The sequence below is a fragment of the Hyperolius riggenbachi genome, chromosome 4, assembly GCF_040937935.1.
Source record: "Hyperolius riggenbachi isolate aHypRig1 chromosome 4, aHypRig1.pri, whole genome shotgun sequence".
In the NCBI taxonomy this organism is placed as follows: Eukaryota; Metazoa; Chordata; class Amphibia; order Anura; family Hyperoliidae; genus Hyperolius; species Hyperolius riggenbachi.
The window spans coordinates 476216971-476239141 of NC_090649.1; the positions used below are offsets into that span (position 1 = coordinate 476216971).

Below are 22171 nucleotides of genomic sequence, written 5' to 3' on the forward strand. Positions count from 1 at the left end.
CCGGGGAGGGGACAGCTGCAGTGTCAGAGAGGTGTAAGCAGGGGAGTGGACAGCTGCAGTGTCAGAAAGGTGTAACCAGGGGAGTGGACAGCTACCATGTCAGAAGGGTGTAACGGCTTCCAGGTCAGCACATTGTTAAACTGTAATGTCACCCACTTAAGCCATAGGGAAACATAGATATTACCTTGCACATCAGTTGTTCTTTCAGTTATAACTGACAGCAACTGATATGTTTCAATTCTGACAAAATCTTGTCAGAACTGGAAGGAATCGCCTGAAGAAAATTGTGAGCTTCTGAGAGTAACGGACGACGAGGTAAGTATTTAATACAGTAGAATCTTGTTATAGTAAACTCAGTCCTCTGGTTGCAGCAAGTGTCAGTATAAATATACAATGTATGACCAATTCTGATATAGGAAACTTCTCATATAGTAAACTACTTTTCCTGGCCCCTTGGAGTTTCCTATAGAGTGATTCTACTGTATTCATTTTCAGGTTCATCATGTGTTTATTTTAAATAAGTTGACTTGGTCCAGTTTCCCTTTAATCCACCTGATGGGGCGTCTGGGCTGCTGGCTGCTTGTTCTGAGCAGAGAGAGCAGGAGGGGGAGGGCACACTGGATGGAACAGGAAGTGACAGCGAATCTCTTCTGAAATGCTAAGTGTCCCCTCTGGACAAGCAGCGCAGCGACCGTTCCTCTTCTGCTCAGAGGTGTCAGCTCTGCTATAATTCCTCCGTCCGCTGATTTCTTATCCGCTGTGTCAGCTTTCATTACCTGGGAGCTGATGCGCTAACCACAGAACCATATATATGTATTTTGCTTTAAAGAGGCCCTGTAGTGACATACAGTAGAATGCAGAAAATTGTGTTCAGGATCAGGATGCCCACCTTTACTGTAAATTTCATATTGCTGAATATCGGTATGTAGCCCCTCCCAGAGATGTCACAGCCTAGGCTGTTTAGCGATCTGGTATTTGCCACCCAGAGTATCCTGGGACACCAGACATTATTTTCACTGGCTTCAGGATTTCTCAGAAAAACAAACGTTCCGCAGTGATGCACCTTCCAGCAGCAAACATGTAGTGATAAATCACAGACTGTAAATCAGGGTGAGGAAAAAGTTTACAATTAGCAAACACTGACTATACAATTTACAAAGGAATATTGTAAAAAAAAAAAAAAATTGTATTCATTACTATACTTTCACTGCAGTGTCTCATTTTTCTGGCAGGGGTCACACTTGTCGTTCAGTTTTCTGCGCATGCTTTTTTTTTCTGCCCGCTATGTGCATTTGTATGAAGAAAACTGCACACGTTTGTTACAGCAGCTAATGCAATTGACTTTTTTTTTTTTTTTGTATCCCAGTGTTTTCTTTTGTGTGTCAAAATTCACCAAGCAGTTTGAATGTTTTACAGTTTCTAATCAGTGTCATATTTGTGTTACAGAGTTAGAAAAATGTCAATTGTGCATGTATTTTATCTCCCCCTGTCCTCAGAAGTTGTATTCTGCCAGGAAACCTTTATGGCTGTAATTGGCTTATCAGTGATGTGTACTATATTCCTGACAAGACAGAAGCTGTCACTTCCATGCCTAGAAATTAACTCTTTCAGGCAGCAAAATAAAACAGCCTGGTTTTTAACCCCCTTGGCGGTATGATTCTTTCCAGATTTTAGGGTCTAAAATGGTACAATTTTTGTGCACCCTTTCAGACCCTAAAACCTGGAAAAAAATCATGCTGCTATTGAGATCTGCAGCAGTTCCAGCAATCACTCACCTCCCTGGGCTCCTGCGCTGCAGTTATGCCTCCATCCTCCGGGTGGCGCTGCAACTCTAAAGTGAGATTGCCAGGAGTAAGCAGAGCCCCCGGAGGAGTGCAAGAAGAATAGCAGCCGGCATCGGGATCCCTGGGAGGCATGTAGAAACCAGGGCTGTGGAGTCGGAGTCGTGGAGTCGGAGTCATGGAGTCGGGCAATTTTGGGTGCCTGGAGTCGGGAAAAAATGCACCGACTCCGACTCCGACTCCTAATGAATTTGTAACTGTAATTAAAATAGAAAATATGATAAAATGTTCTATTTCTCAAATAATAGTCATTAAAAATAATGTATATATACAGTATATATACAGTAATAGCTGTGCTTAGTCCACAAAAATGAAATAAACCAGTCAAAATGAGTTACTTGTGCTGCTTCAATAAAGCAGTCCCCATATTTTTAAGGTCAGATATACATACCTGATTGTGACTGTATATATGATGTGTACACAGGAATCTCTTATATATACTAAATAACATCTATGCTGTAAGAATAAAGCCTGATGTGTAGCTGTGTCACTAATAGAGATGGTCAACGAGATGGAAATAATTCTGCATTGATGCTGATTTATGCAAATGTATGCACTCCCTTTGCTGATGAAATCAAATAATGTGATATGTTATTAAAATTTGGTTTGGTGACTACAAATTAAAGGGTAACTGAAACGGATGAAAAGTAAAGTTTTATACATACCTGGGGCTTCCTCCAGCCCCCTTCAGGCTAATCAGTCCCTCGCTGTCCTCCACCACCCGGATCTTCTGCTATGAGCCCTGGTAATTCAGCCAGTCAGCGCTGTCCGGCCGCATGCCGCTCCCACAGCCAGGAACATTCTGCACCTGCGCAATAGTGCTGCACAGGTGTAGTATGCTCCTGGCGGCGGAGTGTGTGCATGCGCACTACGCCTGACTGGCTCAAGTACCTGGACTCATAGCAGAAGATCCAGGTGGTGGAGGAGGACATCGAGGGACTGATTATCCTGAAGGCGGCTGGAGGAAGCCCCAGGTATGTATAAAACTTTAATTTCATCTGTCTCAGGTTTACTTTGTTACACAGTAGTACTATACTCTACATATGCACTCCCCACAGAGCTGCAGGGAATCCACTGAGAATGCTGTGCACATTGAACACAGAGGTGTTGTCTGTTTACAATCTCCTCATTCCCCTGCAGAGTACCTGCACATCATTCTTACATGTACCCACACTTACATTGCCTAAGGCCTGATAGATGTTCTTTGTTCCGGTTTGTACCTTTTACAAGTACTCTTACCAAGGACTAGTTTTAGTCTAAAGGGAATAAATATAGTAGTCTACATATCCTTCTCACTTCAGTTGTCTTGTAAAATTCCTAAGCGTTGGCAGTTAAGAGACGAATTTCATGTTACATACTTTTAATCAACAAAATTGTAATATGCAAATTAGAGGAGTCGGAGTCGTGGAGTCGGTGGAATCCTAAACTTCGGAGTCGGTGGATTTTTGGACCGACTCCACAGCCCTGGTAGAAACGCTCCCCGCTGCACGCATTGCTCTGCACAGAGCCTCCGGCTGCTACCCCGAGCAGAGGTCGGGATTACCGCTCTGAGCTGCGGACCCTAGCTCAGGGTTACCGCCAAGGAGGTTAACCTCCCTGGCGTTCTATTAAGATCGCCAGGGGGGCTGCGGGAGGGTTTTTTTTTTATTAAAAAAAAAACTATTTCATGCAGCCAACTGAAAGTTGGCTGCATGAAAGCCCACTAGAGGGCGCTCCTGAAGCCTAATTCTGATCGCCTCCGGCGATCAGAATTAACAAGGAAGGCCGCAATGAGCAAGCCTCCCTTGTTTTGCTTACCTCGTCGCCATAGTGACGAGCGGAGTGACGTCATGGACGTCAGCCGCCTCCGATCCAGCCCTTAGCGCTATTTGTTCCAGCTGCGCAGGGCTCGGACGGCTGCGGGGACCCTCTTTCGCCGCTGCTTGCGGCGGATCGCCGCTGGCGATCAGGCAGCACACGCGGCTGGCAAAGTGCCGGCTGCGTGTGCTGCTTTTTATTTGATAAAAATCGGCCCAGCAGGGCCTGAGCGGCGACCTCCGGCGGTAATGGACGTATATAGTCGTCCATACCGCTAAGGAGGTTAATATGTTTTGCAGTGTACATAAACGTTTATCTCATCAAGTCAAATGTCGCCTCAGGTACACTTTAAAGAACTCCAGTGAACATTTTACTGTTGGCAGGTGATGTAGCTGCTGCATGGTTTTTGGCAGTTGGAAACAGCTGTAAAGAGCTATTTCCCACAAAAGTTTGAACTTTTCTTGTGGGAGGGGTTACTTGTGGGAGGGGTTTCACCACAATAGGAGTCATACAGTGCCCCCTGATGGTCTGTCTGTGAAAAGGAATAGATTTCTCATGTAAAAGGGGGTATCAGCTACTGATTGGGATAAAGTTCAATTTTTGGTCAGAGTTTCTCTTTAAGCTGTAAGCTAGTTTGCTTAGTGATTATAGACATGGTATTGATTTTCCAGTAGAAGCGGAGTTCTCCCTTAACCTGGCACACCAGATATCTAACGAATGGACAGGCGAGTGTGGAGCGGTTTCCCATCAGCTTTAAGACTCAGTTCTCAGGGAACTATTTCCACCACGTTGTGCTGGGGATTCACTGCAACGGCCGCTACGGGACGCTGGGCATGAGCAGGAGATCCGACCTCATGGACAAACCCCTGACCTTCCGGACTCTGAGCGAGCTCATTTTTGAGTTTGAGGACTCTTACAAGAAGTATTCGCACACGGTGAAGAAAGTGAAGATCGGCCTGTATGTCCCGCACGACCCGCACACGTTCCAGCCCATCGAATGGAGGTATCTGGTTATCAACATGGGGAAGATGGTGAGGGCAGACGTCAAGAAGGAGCTGGAGAAGCATGCCCGGGACATGAGGATGAAGGTGAGCGCTGGCCGGCCTGCTCTCACATCCTGCTTTCATAGAAGAAAACACTATCCATCTTTATTTCTTTTTTTAACTGCTTAAAGAGAACCCGAGGCGGGGTTCTGAGAATAAAATCCCCATACAGAGGCTGGGTCTGTCTATAGAGCCCAGCCTCTGTTGCTATTTAGATTGCCCCTAAGCCCCCCCCCCCCCCCCCCGCGCTCTGCAATCCCCCCATAAATAACAGCCGCGCTGCTGGCACGCAGCTTGTCTGAGCGGGCTGTGTTTTCCTTTGTAACGTCGGTCTCTGCTCTCCCCCGCCTCCTGCATCGCTCCGGTCCCCGCCTGCGTCCCTTCCCTCCCCGCTGATTGGAGGAAAGGGACGTTGGCGGGGATCGGAGCTCTGCAGGAGGCGGGGGAGAGCGGAGACTGACGTTACAAAGGTAAACACAGCGTGGCTGTGATTTATGGGGTCTCCCTGAGCGCAGGGGGGATCTAGGGGCGATCTAAATAGCAACAGAGGCTGGCTGGGCTCTATAGGCAGACCAAGCCTCTGTATGGGGATTTCGTTGTGAGAACCCCGCCTCGGGATCTCTTAAAGTTTCAGGACGTAGATTCTACTTCCTAATAAGTGCTGCAGTAGGTTCCAGGACACAGAATCTACATCCTGCATTGAAAATTGCCGCCGCGTGCTTGCATGTGCGTGCTCGTTTGTTAGAAGTGAATTATTGTTGCTTTTGCTAGCAACAATTATTCAATAAAGGGCAAAAAAAAGTGACTTGGTACCAATAAAATGTGTTTTGGTTTTTTTTTCAATACCCACTTAATTTTTAACACCTGCCAAGCTTATCAACCCATTGTTAACCTCTGCAATGCCTTTAATAACTGCCGCCTGTAACGATCGGATGCGATCGCTAGGGCGAAAATTTGGGTCCCCCAATGCTCTACAGATGAATCGCTCTGCCGTTGCCTAGCGATGCATCTGTACACTATGCCCTCCCCCACCTGTCGCCCTAGCAAACGCATTCGTGTGTTTTGGCAAGTTGCTCCGGCAAGCGCATGTACCCGGCATCAGGTGATCCCCGCCAGTGCCAGATACCGGGGGTCTTACTGTACAGTGGAACCTTGCTTTGTGGGCATTCCAGGAATGTGCTTGTAATCCGACTGGTGTAATTCCTGTTGGTCAAAGTTGCCTCCAAGTATCTATGTAAGAGAGACCAGGAGCCCAGTGGTGCAGTATCGGTTATTAACTACTTTCGCCTTTTGGACGTTGCTGTTATGTCCAAAAGGCTGCTACTGGTCTGCTGCGTGTGGCTGCGGGCTCCCGCGCTGCGGCTCGTTAGCCCGGAGATCAATGAATGGGAACACAGTTCCCATTCCTTGATCCAAGTCCCCGTTAGTTCTTTGAGAAGCCGCGATCTTTCTAAAGAGAAAAAAAAAAGTTTCACCCTTCACTTCCTGTAAGCAAGAGAGCTTGCTTACAGGACTAAAAAAAAAGTTTTGTTTTTTTTAACTGTTGTGGCCAAATAGTAAAACATCTACATACATTTTTTTTCAATACAATTTTTATTACATTTAAAATGTACTGTTTACCCCCCACACTCCAAAAATTACCCAAATCATTTTTTTTATGAAAAAAAAAAATACAACAAAAAAACAAAACATAAATAGTTACCTAAGGGTCTGAACTTTCTTTCACCACTTTACCACCACGGGTGCATGTATCTACGCCCCTTTTAACAACCTTTCCCCACCAGGGGCGTAGATGCACGCAGCTACCGCCGCTGTCCGCGCTCCCGCTCGCTCGTGCACCTGCGATCGTGCACGCCCCGCCCGCTCGCCCGGAGATCAATGAACGGGAAAAAACGTTCCCGTTCGTTGATCTAAGCCCCCCAGCAATGATCGGCTGCTTCTATGGGAAGCAGTGCGAGCATTGTGATTTTTCCCAGCCTCATTGCACTTCCTGTAAGTGTACTTCCTACGCTTACAGGACGCTTGCACAAAAAATTACTGTGGCCATCTTGTGGCCAAATAGTAAAACTACACCCAAAAACATTTTTCATATATACAGTACAGTGTTACATTATAAATTAACTCATTACCTCCCAAACTCCCCATTTTTTTTTTTTGTAATTAAAAAAAAAAAATTACAAAAAAAATACATAGATACCTTAGGGACTGAACTCTCTAAATATTTATGTGAAGAGGGTATAACACTGTTACTTTATAAACTACGGGCTTGTAATTAGGGATAGATGCAAAACTGGAAAAAATGTGCCTTTATTTCCAAATAAAATATTGGCGCCAAACATTGTGATAGGGTCATCATTTAAACGGTGTAATAACCGGGACAAATGGGCAAATACATTTCATGGATTTTAATTACAGTAGCATGCATTATTTAAAAACTATAATGGCTGAAAAATGATTTTTTTTCCCCACATTTTTTCCTATTTTCCCATTAGAACACATTTAGAATAAAATAATTCTCGGCATAATACCCCACTTAAAGCCTAATTGGTGGCGAAAAAAACAAGATATAGTTCATTTCATTGCGATAAGTAATGGTAAAGTTATAGACGAATGAATGGAAGGAGCGCTGAAAGGTGAAAATTGCTCTGGTGCTCAAGGGGTAAAACCCCTCAGTTGTGAAGTGGTTAATATGCATGTGAAGAGGGTATATTGCAAACATTTTTTAAATTATAGGCTTGTAAATAGTGATGGAAGCAAAACTGTAAAAATGCACCTTTATTTCAAATAAAATATTGGCGCCATACATTGTGATAGGGACATCATTTAAATTGTGTAATAACTGGGACAAATGGGCAAATAAAATGTGGGTTTTAATTATGGTTGCATGTATTATTTTAAAGCAGGGGTCTCAAACTCAATTTACCTGGGGGCCGCAGGAGGCAAAGTCAGGATGAGGCTGGGCCGCATAAGGGGTTTCACAAAAAAGTCAATCAGAAGCTACTCAACCCCCCCCCCCCCCCCCCCCCCCCTCCCGTCCCTTGTTCACAAAAAAGTCAATCAGAAGCTACTCAACCCCCCCCCTCTCCCCTCCCGTCCCTTGTTCACAAAAAAGTCAATCAGCAGCAACCACCTCCCCCCCGTCCCTTGAATTGATTTTTATTTCAAAATCAAATTCACACTGAAGCGAACTATTTTGCCTATTTTACCTTATAGTTCGCTTCAGTGCTCCCATTACAAGTAATCCGCTGTGTCCCCGCCGCAAAACGAGCGTTGCAGAGCCCCCAAATCGCCCGGGGGGCAATCCGCCGGCATTTCCTGGAAGGGGCAGAGCTTTCAGCTTCAGCTCTGCCCCTCCTGACCTCAATCGCGGCGCATTGCCGCCTCTCCCCGCCCCTCTCTGTGAAGGAAGAGTGAGAGGGGCGGGCAGAGGTAGCAATGCGCCGCGATTGACGTCAGGAGGGACAGAGCTGAAGCTGAAAGCTCTGCCCCTTCCAGGAAATGCCGGCAGATTGCCCCCTTAGTGATTTGGGGGCTCTGCAGCCCTCATTTAGCGGCGGGGATGCGGCGGATTACTTGGGAGCACTGAAGAGAACTATAAGGAAGCTTATGCCGGCGAGGTCCACAAAATATATCGTATCGAGGGCCGCAAATGGCCCGCGGGCCGCGAGTTTGAGACCCCTGTTTTAAAGCTATAATGGCCGAAAACTGAGAAATAATAATTTTTTCCCATTTTTTTTCTTAATATTCCCATTAAAATGCATTTAGAAAAAATAATTCTTAGCAAAATGTACCACCCAAAGAAAGCCTAATTAGTGGCGGAATAAACCAGATCTAGATCGGTTCATTGTGATAAGTAGTGATAGTTATTGGTGAATGAATGGGAGGTGAAAATTGCTCGGATGCATAAGGTAAAAAAAATGACTGAAGGCTAAAGTGGTTAAAGTAAGTATATAATAATACTGTAAGAATTCTACTCACAAAAGTAGGTTGCAAAAACATGTAACCACCATTTAAAGGACAACTGTAGTGAGAGGTAAATGGAGGCTGCCATATTTATTTCCTTCTAAACAATACCAGTTGCCTGGCAGCCTTGCTGGTCTATTTGGCTGCAGTGGTGTCTGAATGACACCCGAAACAAGCATGAAGCTAATTTTGTCAGGTCTGACAATAATGTCAGAAACACCTGATCTGCTGCATGCTTGTTCAGGGGCTATGGCTAAAAGTATGAGGCAGAGGATCAGCAGGACAGCCAGGCAACTGGTATTGCTTAAAAGGAAATAAATATGGCAGCCTCCATATACCTCTCACTACAGTTGTCCTTTAAGCCTACATGAAATAAACTGTCCCCACTTGGTATTCCAGGTCTGCTGGCAGGGTCTGGTCGGTCACACTCCTTGGATTTTTTTGCATACACTAGTGCTTGCAATGTAAAACCCTGAAGGCTTAGACTATTCTAAAAATGGTGTAGGAGGCACCCTAGTGGATCTAATAATAGCTTAGTATATCTAGGAGTATATAGATCTTACCTCTTTAAGGATAAACCACAAAGGTAAGTATACTTTTTATTCATGCACATAAGACTTATAAAAAGTATACTTACCTTTGTGGTTTATCCTTGAAGAGAAACTGAAGCGGAAACAAAAATGATGATTTGTATGTGTAGTACAGCTAGTAAATAAAACATTTGGAGCAGAGACATAAGTCTAATATTGTTTCCAGTACAAGAAGAGTTAAGAAACTCCAGTTATCTATGCAAAAGAGCCATTGAGCTTCCACCACACTCAAAGTCGCAGAGAGCTTTGTCTTCTGAAGCTTGTTATTGCAACTGCCAGTCATTGTAATTTCTTTTTCTCTGCAGAGAACAGTTCAAAAATTCACTGGCCTGCTATTGGAGAATGATGCAATGTTATTAAAAAAAAACAAACACTATATAACTGAAAATAAACATATAAGAATACTTTATTTGCTACCAATCTAGTAATTATCCGTACTACACAACCAATTCATTATATCATAATTTTTTTCCGCTTCAGTGTCTCTTTAGAAAGAGTTAAGATCTATATACTCCTAGATATACTAAGCTATTATTAGATCCACTAGGGAGCCTCCTACACCGTTTTTAGAATGCTTGTTATCCAAAGCACTCGTATATCATGGCGAATTTCCCCATAAGGATTGTGGTAGAAACCCTGGTGGTTTGTTCCATAATACAAAAACCGTTATAGAAAAATATTTAATTTAAAAAAAAATTTTCTGCTTTTAGTCCTTTGATTTACAGGGGGGTGGTGCACCTGTTGTATACTGGTGACTGGCTGGCCGTATTTTTGCTGGTATCTTACCCAAGGTTGGAGTCTTTCTACTTTGACCTGTGTAGTAGTTGTCCCAGCATGCAACATGTTTCTGGCTGGTCAGGATGCTCTGAGGGAAGGGCTACAATTGGTTACATCAACGTTTACGGTATATTCTTAAAAAAAACCAAAACCTCATAATAAAATGTAATGTTTATTATTTTGCAAGGCGTGGTTTAGTTTGAGTCTGAAATTGGGAAGAAAAAAAATGTAGACCTACCTGGGGCTTCTTCCGGCCCCCTTCAGGCCGATCGCTCCCAGGCCACCTCGATCCTCCGCTGGCTGGCCCGGTAATTCCACCAGTTTGGCTTCAGTCATCGCAGGCGCAGTCTGGCTGCACACGCTCCCCCGCCACGCTCACGTGTCTGGCAGTGTTTTGTGCCTGCGCCGATGCAGGACACTCCCGGGGGGACCGTAGCACACATTTGGCTAAGCATCTGAGATGTGCCGGGACTGTCCAGCTAGGGATTAGAGCGGACTGGGGAGATGGTGAGGGAGTGATTGGCCTGAAGGGGGCTGGAGGAAACCCCAGGTATGTATCATTCACAACACAACTTCTATTGATCTCGCCTCGGAAGCAGATCAGACATGTTGGAAATTTATCGATCTCCTGGGGAAAATTGTATTGTGTGTACCAGGTCATGGTAAATCGGGTGGGAGGTTTAGCACTCCTCTCTGCTGGAGTGCACGGTTTCATACGTCACCTCTTGAGTGTTTTCTTCTGAATTCCTCGCAGATCCTGAAGTCCTCCAGCGCTCAGTCTCCTGTCAAAGAGAGGAGAGGGAAGTCCATGTCCCCTCCCAGAGTCCGGATCAGTCCCCAGAGGAGAGTCTGCAGGAGAGATAAGTCGTGAGTATTGCCCTGCTTCTTGATTTAAGTCTGATGGTAATGGTGGCTTATTGAAGCAGTTATTCCACTGTTAAAGGACATCCGAGGTGAAAATAAACTGATGAGAAAAACAATTATATCATCCTCCTTCTCCTAAAAATGCCTTTTTAAGATATCCCACCGGTTTTTTTTTTTATATTTAAATCTAGTTTTTAGGTTTTTACTGTACCATTGTCTCTGCTCAATGACACATGCATTGAAGTGCACCAGAGCTCAAATCTGAGTTATTGACCCTTTTTATCTCTTTCCTGCTCTCAGAGGCCATTTACTAACAGGAAAGTGTTTTATGGCTGTAATTTTTTTTTATCATTGAGGGTTATGCTATAGTGTGACCCAGTCCGGCCTGGTCCTGGATCGGACAGAAACTGCCACTTGCATACCTGATATTTAACTCTTTCAGGCAGAGAAAGACGGGAACACAGCATAGCTACATAGCTATTTGTGTGCTAGGCACTGTACATACACATGTTTATCTCATCATGTCACACGTCACCTCGGGTATCCTTTAACCCCCCCCCCCAAAAAAAAAAATAGAAATCTTTTATCATATATAAAGCTGGGTACCCACCTGAAGATGGATCAGGGAACCTACAGCAACTACAGGCCAACGAACAATTGTTCCCCTTCCGCGGCACCACATGACGGGTGCAAACTATTGTTCAAACAATCGATCTACTTTGCGTGAGAGTCTGTGGGGATCTGAATGATCTGGTCCACTATGACGGTCGTGATTGCCGCACGTCATGAAAACCAGTTGTTTAATCGTGCAAACACACCCATGGTCAGGAAATTGCTCGTTATCGCTCATCATGGAAAAAGTTGCCCGGCGAAAAAGTTGCCGCAAAAATCGCGTCATGGGTACAGATCTAAAAGCAAACCTGTTGCAAAAATACTTATGAGATGATGAATTGTATGTGTAGTACAGCTAAGGAATAGAACATTAGCAGCAAAGAAAACAGTCTCATATTGTTTTCCAGTACAGGAATAGTTAAAAAAAAAAAAAAAACTTCAGTTATCTGTACAAAAGAGCTTCTCTGAGCTATTTGACTAACTTGGTCGAATACAGTCCTGTTTTGTGAAGCACTTAAAATAGCCAAGAAACAGTAAGAGACGGCTTGAAACAAGGTTTTACTGCAGGAAAGTTCACAGGGTCATTATTTCTGCTGTGTTTTATAGCTTAAGGCTGGTTTCACAGTGGGACGTTACAGGCGCACGTTAGAGCAGCCTGTAACACAGCCCACCGCACAGCAATGAAAAATCAATGGGCTGTTCACAGTGCCCATGTTGCGTTACTTAGTAACGCTGCGCCATAAGACAACGTACTGCATGCTGTACTTTACACGCAGCCGAGCCGCGTTAGACTGTTTGCACATGCTCAGTAACGTTGGGGAGGAGCGGAGAGCGGCCAGGCACATGGCTAATTAATATTCACTGCACTCAGTGACATGCAGTGTTTACTTCCTGGAGCGGCCGCTCTGTGCGGCGATTGGCCGGGCGGGACCACGTGATGCTGCATGCGCACAAGAGTGCGCATCACGGCATCACGGACGCCAGAGTGAGCTGCACAACGCGGCTCACTCTGACGTCCACATCAGAGAGCACCAGGCGTTGCGTTAGGGGCACGTTATGCGACCTTAACGTCCCCTAAAACGCAACGTCCTGGTGTGAAACCAGCCTAAAGGCCCATACACACGTCAGATTTCCGCGAACGACGGGTCGTTTGAACGTTCCGTCGTTCGCCCCGCTAAATCGGGCGTGTGTACAGGTTGTCGTTCGCTTGATAAGGGCGAGTTTCCTTAATCAAGCGAACGACAGCCTGTACACACGCCCGATTTAGCGTGCGAAAGGCGAGACGTTCAAACGACCCGTCCGTGGAAATCCGACGTGTGTATGGGCCTTAAAGGTTCATACAGACCTACCATCTGTCCAACTATCTGCCAAACTTGTCTGTTAAGCCCCATTCACACGCTCAGCAGCGGTCTTTTATGCAGCACAATTGTCAAACAGATTATGTTGTGAAACAAGTTGAAACAACTAAAAAAAAATTTGGAAGCATGTCGCGCTATGGCTTAGATATGTGGACGATATACTGGTCCTATGGCGGGGCACCGAATCCGAACTACATGGTTTCATTAACGATCGAAATAAGAACAATAGTAACATTTTTTTAACATTTACCTACGACACAAAAGAAATCTCCTTCCTAGATCTAAAGATTTATAAAGGGGGGAATAAATTATGCACAAAAACTTATCGCAAGGAAACAGCTGGAAATACCCTGCTTTCAGCCACAAGCTTTCATCTACCCTCTCAAAAATGGGCTTGTTCCTACAGGGCAGTTTATGCGGTGTCGCAGAAACTGCACAAAACGAGTAGATTTTGAAAAAGAAGCCAATGAACTGGGGGCTAGATTGAGGGCTCGTGGATATCCTGAAAAGAAAATTGAAGAAGCATATAAAAAAGCATCATTAAAGAATAGAAGGGAGCTCCTAGTGGTTAATAATAATAATTGTGAAAAGAAGGAAAAGGGATGTCACCCTTCTGGCTGTACACGCATGGTTACTACTTATGGCTCCCACTATCAAGAAGTAAGAAAGATCTTAGGCAGGCATTGGCATTTGTTGTGCAGAGATCCACTTTTAAAGGATATAGTGGGGGACCACCCGCATATGGCAGCAAAACGCTGTAGAAATTTAAATGACATATTGGTGACAAGTGATTTTGGCTTCAAATGCAAAAACAGAGGTAAAAGGAAATGGAAGAAAGGAATGAATAGATGTGGAAACTGTGATATTTGCCCATATGTACTGAAAAGTGATGTATTTTATAATCAGGATAGAACGGAAAAATTTACAGTGAATGACTATATATCCTGCTCATCGGAAAGGGTTATTTATCAACTGCGATGCAGCTGTAATAAAATCTATATAGGCAAAACTTACAGGGAGCTAAGAAAAAGGATCCAAGAGCATATTAATAATATCTTGAATAAAGAGGAAAAAAAAGGCCTTAATAGTGATATGAACTTAAAAGTATTTCTCTAACTCACCACTGGAGGGAGTAAGGATTCTCGGAAAAATCCTGCCTGTTTTTAATATTACCTAGCAACGTTCACAGATCCTCACTCAAGGGTATAAAAGGAGGACGACCTGTGACGTCACGTCTGAGGAAACCCGGATACGGGTGAAACGCGTCACGTGGGCTGTAGTGATGTGATCAGCTGTCTCCACTGGCCTCCACAACCTGCCTCCACCCGCTCCCCGACCGAGCAAGGACCGCAACGCGGCGCTTCCAAGCGCTTGAGAGTGCTTCCGCCAAGGGCACGCTGGGAACTCGGTTTGCGAGCTGCACAGCACCGACAGTACCCGCCCTATGAGCTAACCGCTACCTTCCTGGACGCGTTAGTCCCGGCGCACGCCGGAAAGTAATCTATGCATGGTCGGGTATGCATAAGGCAGTCACAGCCACGCATCCAAAGAGGGGTGTTTTGAGGCATAAACTCTGCTTGCTACACGCTATTGCTTGCTGTTGGAGTGCTGCATAAGCTTACACGCTGCTTGGGGACTTCTATACCATCACTTGTGCATTGTACTGAGCTCAATTAAACGCTACCAAAGGGGGCCCTGAAGATAACTGTTTTGTTATGGACATTAGGAGTGCACTCCTTTAGCTCAGGGTTTAGCTCAGCTATGTATACAGCCAATCTTGCTTTTAATGGGAGGGTTACAGGGATTTTTCATCTGTATGTGCTATAATAATAAAGTGTTTTTTATGAGTAAGAGGCTCCCTAATACCCTTATTTTTTGAACTAAAAAAAAGTATTTTGCTATTGTTCAAAAAGCTGATAAGACTGATCCTCATACTCCTCCTTCTTGACCTGTTATCAGCATTTGATACTGTCGACCACACCTTACTCCTACAAATACTTTCAAATGTAGGAATAAAGGGCCTTTCTCTCACATGGTTATCTTCCTACCTCTCTGGAAGGTCCTTCACAGTCTCCTACACAGATCAAATCTCTTCTCCTCATGCTCTGTCTGTCGGGGTTCCCCAAGGCTCTGTCCTTGGTCCCCTCCTCTTTTCCATCTACATGCACGGTCTTGGTGATTTAACCACCCTGGCGTTCTGATTAAATCGCCAGGGTGGCTGCGGGAGGGTTTTTTTTAAATAAAAAAAAAACTATTTCATGCAGCCAACTGAAAGTTGGCTGCATGAAAGCCCACTAGAGGGCGCTCCGGAGGCGATCTTCCGATCGCCTCCGGCGCCCAGAATAAACAAGGAAGGCCGCAATGAGCGGCCTTCCTTGTTTTGCTTATATCGTCGCCATAGCGACGAGCGGAGTGACGTCATCGACGTCAGCCGACGTCCTGACGTCAGCCGCCTCCGATCCAGCCCTTAGCGCTGGCCGGAACTTTTTGTTCCGGCTACGCTGGGCTCAGGCGGCTGGGGGGACCCTCTTTCGCCGCTGCTCGCGGCGGATCGCCGCAGAGCGGCAGCGATCAGGCAGCACACGCGGCTGGCAAAGTGCCGGCTGCGTGTGCTGCTTTTTATTTGACAAAAATCGGCCCAGCAGGGCCTGAGCGGCAGCCTCTGGCGGTGTTGGACGAGCTGAGCTCGTCCAGACCGCTCAGCAGGTTAATCAACTCGTTCGGGTTTCAATACCACCTGTATGCAGACGATACACAACTGTACCTCTCTGCCCCAGACCTTAACTCCCTCCTTAAACGTGTTCCTGACTGCTTGTCTGCTATATCCTCCTTCATGTCCTCTCGCTTCCTAAAACTTAATATGAGTAAAACTGAACTAATAATTTTTCCACAGTCTCTGTCCACTTCTCTGCCTGAAGTAACAATAAATGTTAATAACACTCCCATAACTTCAGTTCCCAAAGCTCGGTGCTTGGGGGTGATATTCGACTAATCTCTCTCTTTTATTCCTCATGTTCACTCCATAACCAGCTCCTGCCATCTCCAACTCAAAAACATATCTCGCATCCGTCCTTTTTTCGCTCAAGACACAACTAAAATGTTAATACATGCTCTCATAATTTCTCGTCTGGACTACTGCAACATACTACTCTGTGGACTACCTTCTAACAGACTTGCCCAGTTCCAGTCGGTACTGAACTCCGCTGCTCGTCTCATTCATCTTTCTTCTCGATCTTCCTCTGCCGACCCTCTTTGTCAAGCTCTTCACTGGCTGCAAATTAACCAGAGGATTCAGTTCAAACTCCTAACCCTAACCTACAAAGCTCTCCACAATCTCTCTCCCCGGTACATATCCTCATTAATCTCCAGATACAAACCCAATCGCAATCTCAGATCGGCACATGATCTTCTGTTATCCTCCTCTAGAATCAACTCCTCACATTCACGTTTACAAGACTTCGCACGTGCTTCACCCCTCCTCTGGAATGCCCTCCCACAACACATCCGTCACTCGCCAACCTTTGTTGCATTTAAACGCTCTCTAAAAACACACTTGTTCCGACAAGCATATGCTCTACCTTAGGCCACTTCCCTTTGTCCTAAGACCAAATTGCACTCCTACTAGATATCCTAAAACACAAAGCCTCTATATATTTGCTGCATACTACCCCTCCTCCTGTCCCCCCCCGCCCCCCCACTCCATTTAGATTGTAAGCTCGCAAGGGCAGGGCTCTCTCCCCCTTTTGTGTCTTATCCATTATACCATTATACATTTTATTCATCATGTTAATTTTATCACTGTCATTACCAATTCTATAATTTGTATTTTGTATCATTTTTTGTATTTTGTCGCTAATTATGTATTTTGTATATTGGTGTACACCATTGTCTGTATTATGTACCCCATGTTTGTTTCTTACTTTGTACAGCGCCACGGAATATGTTGGCGCTTTATAAATCAATAATAAGAAGTCAATCCAACTGTTAAGGTGCATACACACGTCGGATTTTTTTAAACGACCCGTCGTTTGGACGTCCGGTCGTTCAGTCATCTGGACGTCAAATCGGGCGAGTGTACAGTCCGTCGTTCGGCTGATAAGACAGGACTTGAACGATCCGCCTGGCGGCTATATAACTAAAAATAAAAGCAACTCTTTTCTTTGCTACTAATGTTCTATTCATTATCCGTACTACACATACAATTCATTATATCATATGTTTTTTTTCACTTCAGATTTGCTTTAAGGGGGCAGAGCGTTGTGGTCCGCAATTAAACAGGCTTCAGGGTCCTGTCATAACACATTCCCAAAACGCCGATGACATAAACAGGGGCCTCTGTCCCCAGTGACGTAGCTGCCTGTTTAGCTAAATGTATGCCCGTGTCAGGGAGTAATAATAGATTGTGCTGCCTCAAGTCCCCACCCCCTCCCCTCTGACGCGGGAGGGAGTGGAGAGTCTTCTCCATTCAGACAAGCAGTGATTATTTTCCCCCTGTAAACACTGTTGTTGTTAAGCACCTCGTCAGAGGCCTAACACTGGCCAGGCATCGTATTCCACTTGCATTCTACAGTAAGCCGGGCAGCTGGAGTAATAACGTTACACAAGGTGCTATAAATTACCCATGAGGCCATAGCATTGACACCCCAGCGAGGAGTCCTGTGCTAATAATGTGCCGGTGATTGTAGTACGTGCCATAGACTCCCAAGTCTTTCCCCATTCACTCTGTTCCAGAAATACCCAGCGTGGGATGGGTGACGTCGCTGGCATTCTCGTTGTCCTGTCTGTGTCCCATCTCATACAGGGTCAGGGGGGACAAATGCCACCCTGCCTCAGCTGTCGCTTTGTCATCGCTGACCTATGTGCTCAGCGTTTTACGTGTCATTCCACCATTGGGGGGGGGGGGGGGGGAGTGTGAACTCGTAACAGAGAGAATGTCAGGCGTTAATTATAGCCCATTAATAATTCAACAGAACCATCCACGTAACAGCGTGAGAATGTTATGTTAAAGAGACCCTGTGGTGGAACTAGGTATATGAATACACTCCTATATACTGTACCGTATAGATTGAGAGAGAATGTATTGAGAGAGAAGTGTTGAAGAACCTGTAAAAGTTTTTTTCTTCTTAAAGTGGATCCGAGATAAACTTTTACTCATTGCATAATTGTGTTCCTTTCCTATTGTTTATAGGGCATTCCTCAAGCCAAATACTTTTTTGTTTTAATACTCTTAATTCTCTAAAAACTAAACAAGCCTCGCCCATGGATTTTCAGAGTGCCTTGGCATTTTCAGACAGTAGCAAGGGCTTATGGGAGCTCAGTCTGGGCAGGAGTAGGGGGGGGGGGGGGTATTACTAGCCAGAGATTTCAGAGGCAGAGGGGAGGAGGAGGGGATTAGGTTTTCACTGGCTGTGAGTGCTGGAGGTGCAGATCAGCTTGCCTGTGTGTAATATTTACAAACAACATGGCTGCTGTCATTGTATCACAGGAAGAAATAATCATATTCTGTTGAAGCTGTTTGCAGCTAGATCTGCTGTGTAAACTATCTACACTTTAGATAAGATATATAGACAAGTTACTTGTTATAGTTAGTTTTTCCTCTTGGATCCGCTTTAATCCAGTCTTATTCAAACTGCGTTGAAATTTCACCATTGCATGCCCATCCTCTCCGCTAACTCCCTGCTCACCCTTCCCTTCTGAGAAGTCATACTGACTGCTTTCTGTGTGCGGAGATCAGACAGCTGCTCTGTGTGTTCAGTGCTGTTTGGAAGAGTCTGACAGGAGCAGAGGATTGCTCACACTGAAATCGGACAGCGTGACTCATCGGGAGGGAAGGGGGAAGAGGAAGTCCCTTTAAATCAGGGGTCTCAAACTCGCGGGCCATTTGCGGCCCTCGATACAATATTTTGTGGCCCTCGCCGGCAAAAGCTTCCTTATAGTTCACTTCAGTGCTCCCAAGTAATCCGCCACATCCCCGCCGCTAAACCGCCGGCATTTCATGGAAGGGGCAGAGCTTTCAGCTTCAGCTCTGCCCCTCCTGACGTCAATCGCCGCACGGATCGCCGCCTCTCCCCGCCCCTCTCTGTGAAGGAAGAGTGGGAGGGGCGGGCAGAGGCGCATCGCGATTGTGAAATTCCTTATGCAGCCCAGCCTCATCCTGACTTTGCCTCCTGTGGCCCCCAGGTAAATTGAGTTTGAGACCCCTGCTTTAAACGATACTTTACCTTTTGTAAAAACAATTTCATCAGTTCAGCCCTATACATTATACAAGATAAAATAATGTAGGGAAAGAAGCATTGAGAGACAGGCTGGGTGGGAGAGGCAAAAAGAGACCCTGCATGTGAGTAGGGAGAGGGACAGAGAGTGGGACAAGGAGGGGGCCGATAGAGATTGCAGAGGGCACCACAATAGTGCATAGCACTCTCGTCTTGCAGCGCTGGGTCCCTGGGTTTGAACCCCAGGCAGGGCACTATCTGCATGGAGCTTGTATGTTCCCCCTATGTCCATGTGGCTTTCCTCCTACATACTAAAAACATACGGATACTTTTTTTTTTTTTTACATTTAACGCTTTATTGAAAGCATCAACATTAGCTATAACCCAAAAACATACAGATAAGAAAATTGGCCCCAGACTACGATGGACATATGCCACCTCTGTCTTTTCCTCACCCTATTAAATGAGGATATATAGGCCTCAATTCACTAAGCTTATCTCCTGTCTTTAATAACGTTTCTAGAGTTATCACCATGGTGACGGAGCATATAGTATTCAGGAAACCTTTTACCTCAGGCAAACCAAAGTTAACTCTTCTGTCTTTAAAGGGATACTTAAGTCAAAAATAAACGAATTTTACTCACCTGGGGCATCCCTCAGCCCCCTGAAGCTCTATGGTGCCCTCGCAGCCTCGCTCCGATCCTCCTGTCCCCGCCGGCGGCTACTTCCGGGTTCGGCGACAGCCGCCGACAGGCTGGGAACGTGAGTGATTCTCTGCGTTCCCAGCCGCTATATCACCCTATATGCTGCTATAGCGTATAATATATACAGTATAACAGTAGCCGCCGGCGGGGACAGGAGGATCGGAGCGAGGCTGCGAGGGTACCATACAGCTTCAGGTAGCTGAGGAATGCCCCAGGTGAGTAAAAATCATTTTTTTATTTTTGACTTAAGTATCCCTTTAAGTTAACTCTTCAATCCTTAAAATAACTCAAGAATTCTAACAGGCTGATAATTAACTGCGTGTGAAAATAGTTATGGGAATGCATGCAGCTATACACCAAAAGTAAATATAAACGTAAATTCTTATAAACTAAAATAAACTCACTGACACCAGAATTGGCAGTTTAATGACCGTAGTCAACTTCTATTTGGGGGTTATTTTTTTTTCTTTTGGATTTTAAAAATCAGGGTTTAAAAAAACAAACAAAACAACTTTATTAAACCATAAGCATTGTACATGCAGTCAAGGAATAAACCTCAAAATAATTAAGACTGAAACTCAGCCACTGGGCTCAAGCTGAATGTGAAATAGGTATAATAGCCCACACATAATAATGGGCGACTATAAACCCAAATAATTCTTGCCTACGACAAAAAAGGGGTGGACGGGAGGGGGTGCAACAGCTCTGACTGACAGCGCAGGATTGTGAGCGGGAAGAGCTTGCTGACGGGAGGTTTCGCCTGACCCCTTTGATTGGGCCAGTTGCTGAGTCATATGACCAGCTGACCAATCGGGACGTGAGCAAGAAAGCCTCAGCGTGGTAACAGGTGTGTGGTAAATTCTTAATCCAATCGACCACAAACCTGCAAAGAGAAAAGAACAGCACAGCAGCAGAATATGACATAAATAAACACACACATGTGGTAAAAGCTGCAGCAATCCCATGGAGGCCATCACTCCATGTTGTCACTCAGCCCCTACATTAGAGTCTCACACTGTAAGTTGGTTGTAGACCTAAGTTTGTCCATCTTGTACTTCTGCTGCAGGCATAACATGGCTGCCCTTGGTGTTTAGAGGAAACTGCTCTATCTGGCCTCTTCCGTCATGTACTGACCTGTCTGTGTTTTTTTTCCCACAGGCCGGCTACGATGGACAAGATGCCAGCGGACCTCAGCACTCTGAACGACGTTGGATACCAAATTCGGATTTAACCCGCTTGGAGGTGAAGCGAGGATCCCTGGTCCTTCCCTTTGCACTTTACCCCGTCACCTGTTCTTTTTCTAAAGACTCCTGACTATTTATTACCGACTTTTTATTTATGCTTTTAATTGAAAAGTTTAGCAATTTTTACACTTTATTATTATTTTTTGTTAATTTCAAATACCAATTTTGCCAGCTTGGAAACGCTTCCCAGTCACGCAGAATCCGATCCCTGGATGTTTCCCACTACAATCTCCAGTAACTAGCCCAGGCATGTGCAAACCCGGCCCTCCAGCTGTAACGGAACTACAAGTCCCACAATGCATTTGCCTTTGAGTCATGACTGTGGCTGTCAGACTCCTGCAATGCATTGTGGGACTTGTAGTTCCTTAACAGCTCGAGGGCCAAGTTTGCCCATGCCTGAACTAGCCTGTTCCCTCGGCGACCGCCCGCCTCTTCCTCCATATCCCCTCTAGAAATGGCCGGGGAAATAGTGTTCCTATCTAATCGTGTTCCTCCGCCAGGGATACGACATTGTGTATTGAAATACTGTGAAGTATTAAAGTGAAGCATGTCTGTAACCAGTGGAAGGAGGAGACCAGATCCAGTGACCACGCCCATCCTTTTGAGTTATGCTTGACGGCCATTTTACAGCACAGCCCTCCGCCACACCTCTGCCTCATGAAATGCAAGATGGCTGCCCTTCATGTTGCCTGGCACACGGCGCTCAATGCAGTTGCCCTTTTGTGGCGGCTTTGCCACAGGAACGCTTTTTTTTACACCATGCAAAGGACTGCGTAATCAAGCGAACTTGGTCCCTGTCGACTCGTTTTATCAGTAACTCATTAAAGCGTTATGTATGTTTTATACAACATGTGGCTTTAAGCTGTGATTTATTAAATAAAAAACACAGAACATACTATAGGGAACTTAAAATGACATTAGGATTGATTCAACATCTGCTGTGAGTGCGCAGAAATGTTACCGCTATATCTGCAAGGGACTTAGTGCATGTTGCACAGATAGAGCAATTTGTGTTATGTAGGTTACCTTACTTGCGTAACGTGTTATAGCGCAATGTGTGCACCACATACATAATGTGGGTTGCGCTATTTGCATGCTATATCACTTTCATAAGTACAGGTAAAATTGCTGTTTGCTCAGTCAACTCCATGATGAGATAGACCTCG

At 45.2% G+C, this 22171-nt stretch overlaps 1 protein-coding gene across 1 annotated transcript in view; it reads left to right on the top strand.

Moving 5' to 3' along the window:
• VASH2 (vasohibin 2) overlaps positions 1–21853 on the top strand; it is a 46137-nt gene extending 24284 nt beyond the window's left edge. The window contains exons 2-4 of the mRNA XM_068279700.1: positions 4345–4726; positions 10766–10878; positions 20920–21853. Coding sequence (XP_068135801.1) covers positions 4345–4726; positions 10766–10878; positions 20920–20992 — 568 coding nt within the window. The 3' untranslated portion in view covers positions 20993–21853. The remainder of the gene's footprint in view (positions 1–4344; positions 4727–10765; positions 10879–20919) is intronic.
• The last annotated feature ends 318 nt before the right edge of the window (positions 21854–22171 follow it).